The sequence below is a fragment of the Hibiscus syriacus genome, unplaced genomic scaffold, assembly GCF_006381635.1.
Source record: "Hibiscus syriacus cultivar Baekdansim isolate YM2019G1 unplaced genomic scaffold, ASM638163v2 tig00003041_pilon, whole genome shotgun sequence".
NCBI lineage: Eukaryota > Viridiplantae > Streptophyta > Magnoliopsida > Malvales > Malvaceae > Hibiscus > Hibiscus syriacus.
Window position 1 is genome coordinate 5,487,645 of NW_024061960.1, and position 8,277 is coordinate 5,495,921.

The 8,277-nt window shown below is 33.4% G+C and overlaps 1 protein-coding gene across 1 annotated transcript; it reads right to left on the minus strand.

Annotated features, from left to right (window-relative positions):
- Nucleotides 1-2,640: 2,640 nt before the first annotated feature.
- On the minus strand, nt 2,641-7,206 carry LOC120169886 (65-kDa microtubule-associated protein 6-like). The gene is made up of 12 exons (XM_039177962.1): nt 6,573-7,206; nt 5,660-5,863; nt 5,282-5,548; nt 4,775-4,990; nt 4,542-4,697; nt 4,307-4,466; nt 4,046-4,197; nt 3,808-3,895; nt 3,658-3,731; nt 3,492-3,566; nt 2,984-3,339; nt 2,641-2,888 (listed from the first exon to the last, which is right to left on the minus strand). Exons 1-11 carry the CDS (start codon nt 6,648-6,650, stop codon nt 2,998-3,000), a joined length of 1,812 nt encoding a protein of 603 aa, XP_039033893.1. The 5' UTR covers nt 6,651-7,206; the 3' UTR covers nt 2,641-2,888; nt 2,984-2,997.
- Nucleotides 7,207-8,277: the final 1,071 nt, after the last annotated feature.

Below are 8,277 nucleotides of genomic sequence, written 5' to 3' on the forward strand. Positions count from 1 at the left end.
GGACAAGCTTTTAAAACTGAAAATGATTAAAAAAAGCTTATGAGAATGTTAGAATCTACAAGGATAAAATGAAAAAATTCTATGATCGTAGAATTTCTCATAAGGAAGTTCTCAATTGGACAATAGCGTGGAGAAAGTATCTCTTAAAGAACTTTTAGTCTGAACCAGGTTGTCGAGCTAACGACGTTAAACAAAAGCACTCTAATGGGAGATAACCCATTTTTATTATTTTTCGTTCAACTTATTTATTTTACTATTTTTTTCTAGTTGTCTATTTATTTTTCTTTTTATTTTTAGGCACACTAGGTATTTTGATCGAGCTTAAAGATATGACCATGGAGTTTGTTCGTGTCACATCAGATTAGATATGGAGAGTATTCTACTTTCTTTCACTTTGTGCTTTATTTTTTTCCCATACTGGGACAATACACTTTAAGTGAGGGGAGGGGTAGATTGAGAATTTCACTTTGCTTATTCATGTTGGTTTAATGGGATATTTCAATGCTTATGATTGTTGCCTTCCTTGGTTGACTTGTTAGTTTTATCATAATCCCCTGTTTATAAGCTTGAGTTGACTTTGTTATGCATGAATAATTGATTTGAGTCGATAAGATGATTTGATAAAAGCCTTTAACCTTGTGGTATAATTGTTAGTGTTGCTTAAATATGAGCTTGTGCTTATTTCACTAGTGATTAATGTTATCTTCTGGTGTATAACTTTGTGAGATGATTGTGAGTGGTAGATCGTTTGAATGTGACCTAATTGAAGAACCGAAGTAAGGTGCTTGGTTTTCATCTCGTTTCCATTTTAAAGGTTCAGTGATGAGTCGAGATTACATAGTTTTTTTTTAAATAGAGAGAAGTGGAAAAAAGGGGAGGAAAAAAACAAAACAGAAAAAAGAGAGGAATTTAGCACTTGAATACAAGAGAGAGAGAGAGATATACAAAAGGGGAGGCAAATAAAACTCACACTCCGCCAATCGATTTCATCTTACAAGCAAATAGCAAAAGCTCTGCATATATTACCCTTATTCATTTGGTTAATTGTTGTTCATTGGATTAACTTTTTACTTTTATTTGATTAACTTGTCTAACTTTTTCAACCCATGCATGAATTTAAGATTTGACAAAATTTTTTGAGTGAATCTTTGATATATGATGGAAATATGGATTGAAGTATGCTTGAGGACAAGCATTGAATAAGCGACGGAGAATTTGATGAGTGTTTAATGTTGCATATATTTATTGTTATTTACTCATTATTTTTCGATCAGATATTACTGATTTATCTTTCTTTTGGGTTTAATTTGGATAGGAGCTTTATTGAAATAATTAGCCCAAAAAGTAGTATATTTTGATGGTCCATTCATCATATTCTAGAAGATGAACAAATTATCTTGAATATTTAATTAGAATTTATTTGGCATAAGGTTATCTATAAAATGAAGTAGAATTCAATCAGAAGTACAAGACTTAAATATTTATTTTTATCTTTTGTAATAAACCTTTTAGATTTAGTATTTTTATTTTATTATTACTTTTTTATTTAAGATTTTTAGTTTGATTACTTTATTTAGGAATTAATTATTTTATTAGAACTCTTGGTTGGATTTTTAGTTTGATTAGGGATTAGTTATTTTATTTACTTAGAACTTTCGGGTTATAAATACCTCTTAGGTTGACCCTTTAAACTCATATTGAAATTTATATTTCCTTGGCTATTTATTTAAGTTCTACTTTTCTTTCATCTTTTTTTTATTTCATTATTTTCTTTTGACAATACTAAACATGATCTAATCCATGCTTGACTAAACTCTAATTAGTCGAAAGCTGAGCAACAACTCATTCTGTTTCGTGAGAATTGGAAAACGCTTCATACCTTCATGTATCTTTTCTTGATTTTCTACAAACTAGGATTGTCAATTGGCATTTCCTTTAAATATCTCAACACTTTCAATTCAAAGAGTACATATTGACTTGAATGTTGTTTTGATTTATCGTTTGGGAGAAGAATTAGCTTGTAGCAAATTCAACTTCCTAAGATAGGTTCAACTCTTATTGAGACACCATTATCTAAGCACAATCTTTTCCGGCACTTAAAGTAGCATTGTTCTTAACATCGATATCCGTTGTTAATCCAAACAAGAATTAAATTTCAATGATTGACTTTAAAATTAGTTCACATGAGAGAAGAGCAAGTTATAAATATTGGGACAAGAATCCCGAAGTAAAATCTATTTTAGTGATCAAAATAAATTGAGGCAAAACGAAACTAGAGGCTCTCTCATCATAATTATTCTCAATCATTTACTTTTATTATTTTTATTTATTCAATTTATTATGTTAAATCCTCTCTATTTTACTTATGCAATTTTCTTGCATCAAGATCAATTCAAATCGATATTGGAAATTTCCAAAGTCCCTGCAAATGGACCCATTCTTTTCAATACTACATTCTTAACTTATTTATTTGAGAAAAAGGTTTTATTTATTTGACAATTTCGACACTTAACAAAACATACATTTCAAGCATGCATACATACATTAGACAATGAAATATAAGCAAAGCAAAATCCAGGAAACATGAAAGCAAGATCAGAACTACTACTACTAGCAATGCTATCTATACACCATTCGATGCCATAAACGGAAACAAGTTTAACACGATTTTCAAACTAGTTTCTTTTTCTATCAGTGTTGTTCTCTGCCTATGAAAATATTGTCGTTCAGCACGTTCGCCCTCGAATGTCAGTCACCTGTCCTGTTCGACTCCTACCAATTCACAATCCATACACTAATCTACCATACCCTTTTGTATTCACAACACAAGGTTCGCTGCTATAATCCAGTCTACACTTATTGCAACTATAACATCGTACAACCTCTTCCTGCAATTTAAACAAAATTTCTTTTAAGAGAAAGAACAGATCCAGGTTAAAAGTGAACATAAATGAAAGAGGTCAACGGCATAAGAAAAACGTACCATTTCTGACTTCCTTAGCTATGCGAGGGAGACTCCAGCTCCGAATCACATACGGATGTGTATGTAGAAACTGTATCTTCCTTTGATATGGCCACAAAGTTCAGAGGTGCTGTAGACAACCTTCTCATTTCCTTGAAGTAGCCATTTTGACGTCCTGAGTATGATCGTGGGGTAAGCAGCTCAGGTGTTGCTCCACTCACCGAGCTCCGACGTGGGGTACTGGGAGTCATGGATCCATTTCCATTTGCTCGATAACCAATTGTCTTTCTGAAGCTGTTACTTCTCCTTGGACTAGGTTTTGACCCATAAATTGATTCTCTCTCTGTCAGAAGCAGATCTTGGATCTTCTTTTGGTCCTACGAAATGGAATAGGCACGAAAATGCATGTATTTAGTGGTAGAGGTCGATGCTGATATTCAATGCGACCAACTTGAAAATGGCATTCATCATATAAAGGTCACATTAAATAATTTAAAAGGGACCTAAGGAACCCATCAATCAAAATTACCCTGCATCTCTTCTTTTCCTCTTCTTTTTGTTTCCTCGCTAGCTTGTAGTCTTCCAGTATCGACACTAGTCTCACCTATTTTACAAACAAGCTTATTCAGAAACAAATCCAAACGATAACAATTGTCCGAGTTTACAGAAATTTGAGCTGCTAAAAAACTACTGACCCCATCATACAGAAACAATGTCCTTTTCTCTTCTTCCCAAGATAGTGTTCGATTGATCAGATCATCCACAAATGCTGCATAGGGTACACTTATTAGCTCAATAATCCAAACGTATATGTCAAAGAGAAGAAGAATAAGGAGCATAAATACCAGGAATTTTAGTTACAGTTATTCGGGCTTTTTCTGCATGTTTAAGATTAATGTGTGCACCTCGCCCTGCATTGTACCGGTTTACATCCTGAAATTCAAAATGAAGATTAAACAACAAACGCTTTAAAAATTTATACAGAAAATCACTGGTCAATGTACTTGTATTTAGTCTACAACAAGCAACATTGAAGAGAAACGAAGATTAGGAGAATACGAGATACACATAATGTCTTCTTACTTGATTGTAGTCTTCAAGCCAATTTTCTTCGTCACATGCCGCGAGCCATCGGTCTATTCTATCCATTATTTCTTTTCGACTCATAGCTTCATCTTTAGCTTTAGTTATCTGTGCTTCAATGTTTGGTAAAAGTTCAGAAGGGTCTACAAGACCTGAACAACATAGCAATATCCATCACTATCTATGTTAGCAGCAAGTAAAATTCAAATGAGAGATTGTTTAAATGCAAGACATTGTGGCAAGGAAACAAGAGGCAAATACCAGAATCAATCAATGCATTAGATTTCTCGACAGAAGTGCTTGCGTCGGGTTCAATATGAATCCTTCTGCAAATATCTTCCAATTCTGATCTTCTTTTCATAACAAGTTCTTTCATTCTGCTAGCTTTCAATTTGGTAAGCCTCTCCACTTCTGCTGACGCCTGTCGAAAATATAAAATTTTGAGCACCTATATTCCAGCAATTAACAAAAATTCAGATTACAACCGCTGTCAAACCTGTTCAATCATCTCAGTTGAAAGAACACCTGCTTCGGTGACTTCAGGTTCTGATAATCTAAGAATAGAAATGGCCCTTGAAAAAATATTCCTCTCGACTTCGGGGGAATCCATCAGGTTCCAGATTTCAAATAGTTCGGCCACAATATCCCTCAACTTCATTTCAAAAACCGGGTTTAAATTCAAATTTTCACAAGAAAAACCCACGAAAGCTACGAAAGGGTATAGAATACCTTCAGGATTCGGGTTCTTCTTTCGGTTTTCAGCTTGTTAATGGTCTGCTCTAAACCTTCAAATGTATCATTGCTAATATTCGTGGATTGTTCCTGGTTTGTCCTTTGCAAGCTGGGATGCACATCGCTTACAGTCTGCGTAAAATCCAATCCTAGTACCCCACATAGCAAATGCACCTCATTTACATATTCCAAAACCTTATGAAGGCGATCAGACTGCAACATGAAAATGCTTATATCATCAAAATCTTGAATAAAATTATAAAAAAAAATTATTGAAATTCATTCAAGGAATTAAATATGGCACCAACATTCCATAAAAGCATATGAACCTTGCACCCAAGATTAGCTACGAATGATGGCCATACCTGCTCCTTCTTGTTATGTATAAATTACGGTCCGATGTGCAAAGGACATACGATGTATGATCATAGCTATGTATAAATTACATTCCAGCATGCAAGCATCAGGAACTTCACATAACTTTTTATTTCAGTAAATTCCTACCTTCTCCTTCTGAAGAGTTTGAAGACGCGTCTGAAATTCAGTAAGCCTTCTTACCGACAAGTCTTGGTCTTCGAGAGTTAAGCAGCTAATCATTGAATCATTTGGATAGTTGTAACCAGAAATTTCTCCACTGATCTTTTCTATTTGATTCTTTGTATCTTCAAATTGCTTTGTTCTTTGTTCTTTCTTCGTCCTTAGATCGTCGAGCAGTGGAGTGATAGACGCGAGTTTTTCTTTTAATGATGCCATCTTCTTCTCTGTCTGAATCTGTGAGTATTAAATTAGAAACAAAATTAGCAGAGGAATACCATATAGGACAATGTATGAAACATGGCATGTGATATGCTTGATGGTCCAAAGCCAGTGAAATCTGTTTACCGGTGAATGAATATTGAGTTCCCCAAGAGCTGCCATAAGCGTTGCAACCTCAGCTTCCTTGGCTGCAACAGATTGATGTAGACGTGCCTTGGCATTGGCAGCTTCGTCAACCTTTCGGCGATAGACTTCTAAGCACTCCCTCTCCAATTCCAACAGCATTCGATCTTTATCGGCTTCACTCTCGCCAATTTCGCTCCATATTTGCTGCTCTCAGGACAAATAAAAAGCATCAAAGAGTTGAAATACGCATTGGTTTCTTTTTAGGAATCAGGATTCAGAATCTTACCAGCTTACAAGTGAATTACTTAACAAAATTTTTAAGAGAATGAAAACCAATGATAAATTAATCCCAATTATACACAAAATCATCCAATATCCTTAGCACAACTTAATTCCACAAAGTTATAAAATGGTTAAAACACCAAAAAAACAACATATTTGGTTATACCAAGAAATTAAGAAATTCAAACAACTCTTTGATGGGAACAATTTCACAAATCATGAGAAGATCCTGGCTATACAAGAACCATATCTACTCTTACACAATTTGAGAAAAGAAGACTGAAATTCAGTAAACAGATCAGTGGCACAGGAACATCCTTTATAGCATTAAAGCAGAAGAATAAAGATTGTATTTCTCTTCACACTCAAAAGAGGACCTAAAGAGACCTTGAAATCATAGCTCTTACTAGACTCATTATGATACACGAGTTAAGTAACTAGGAAACATTAAATTCATTTTTAACTTTTAACAAAGTCATTGATTTTGTCAAACATTCATCATTGTAAGGAGAGAAAAAACCTTTTCCCTCCTTTCTTCCCCAAAAGACCAGCGTTTACTAGGAAAAAGAGACTCAAAGTAAAAATAATGAAGAAAGAGGGTGGAAAAAGGAGGGAGAAAGGCAAAGAGGACCTGAAGTTCTCTGAGCAATACACTGCAGCTTGCGCTTGTACGAGCACTGGTGGCTATAGGACTTCCAATGGACAACATTTCTTCAGATCTCTCACTCCAATTATTCAAAAACCAGAACTTAAAGTGAATTCCTAGAGGGAGAAAAAAAAAAGGAACACTCTTTAGTTGGTTCTCAGAAGCAAAGTTGAAGAGAGGAAACACAAAAGAAAGAAGGAAAGTGAGTGTATAGGGAAAGTCAAAAGAGACAGTGCTTTGAAACAAACAACCTCAGCCTTCCTTCAGATCTGAAGAGCTACAAATCAAAAACACCCAACAAGTTCTGTTTCAAAATTATATTTCACCAAACTTTTTTTCTCTTTGAGAAAATGCAGAAAAACAATAACACCGCCCACTATAAAGGATCTGTAAACAAAAGAAGATTATGGTAAAGTTTCTCTCTTTTTGTTCTTCCTCAATTTTGTTTGTGAAGAAAAGAGAAACAGAGAACAATGATTGCTAATAAAGAAAAGGATTAAGCTTTAAAGATAAAAAAATGGGTTTTTGCTCAAAATCTCTAGGGTTTGTCTAGAATGCCAATGTAGTGAGGTAAGGATAAAACTTGAAAGAGGTTATCGAAGAAGAAGAGAAGAAGAAGAAGAGGAAAGCTGTGTTTTTTACTAGTAGTTTCTTGGCTTTTGGGGTGTCATGAAACTGTTAAAACACATCGAGGAAAAAAAAGTACACTGAAGCAAAATTCTTTCTTTTACAAATAATTAGATAAGCAAAGAACATGCTTTCCGAATCACTCACGCTGAGCGTGTACGCCACTTTTCAATAAAAACAGGGTTTTGGCGGCTAAAACAAGGACGGCGCGTGGAGTATAAGGGATGTTTACAAACACTTCTTTTTCAAGTGACTACCGACGCTTCTCGCTTCAGTAGCTATTACGATCTTGAGGTTTAACATGCAACTAACTTAATTGAAAAATAAAAATGCTACATTTTAATATTTTATTTAATTCAATTAAAATATACATACTATCAACATTTAGTACAAGAACCAAATGATTTTAATAATTAAGCAGATAAATTTTATCTTTAAAAGTTTCAGTTTCGAACATATTATCTATAAAAATGTTTAAATTTAAGAGTTCATTATCAAATAAATGTCACCTTATAATCTCAAAATTAATAATATATATATATAAACTATTTAATAAGTCATTTAAGTTCTAGAATAAAATGAAATTGTTTGTAGAAAAGTCTTTAATAAGCCTTTTAAGTTATAGAATAAAATGAAATTATTCGTAGAAAAGTCATGTTCGTTGTTATGACTTTGTACTTGGGTTGGTACTTGATGGATACATGTAGAATTGGTTTACTTTATTACTAGTATTACTTGCATGTAGCATTAATGTCTAGCAACTTTTTCTTTTACATTTTATGCTAAGTTGTACTGTCTTTTTAATGTACAATTTTATTGGATTGTTATCCAAATATCATCCATTTAAAAATAGTTTTTTATTAGGATAAAGTATACAAATTATTCTGACTATACAGTATTACTTTGTTGAGTTTTTCTTTTATTAAAAATTATGAAATGGTCATTCGACTTTAGAAAGTTGTTTTATTGACTCCTCTAACTATTAAAAGTTACAAAATAATCACTTGACTATTCATATGTTTCAAACTCGCAAATTTTCTTTAAAAAGATGACGATCGTCTGA

What these genes read in the sequence shown, in the direction of transcription:
- LOC120169886 (XM_039177962.1), bottom strand. Translation starts at nt 6,650, where the DNA reads ATGTTGTCCATTGGAAGTCCTATAGCCACCAGTGCTCGTACAAGCGCA. An exon ending in CATTGTTTCTGTATGATGGG is followed by an intron (nt 3,567 to 3,657) that starts GTCAGTAGTTTT and finishes TTTGTAAAATAG; the next exon opens with GTGAGACTAGTGTCGATACT. An exon ending in AGGAAAAGAAGAGATGCAGG is followed by an intron (nt 3,340 to 3,491) that starts GTAATTTTGATT and finishes TCCATTTCGTAG; the next exon opens with GACCAAAAGAAGATCCAAGA.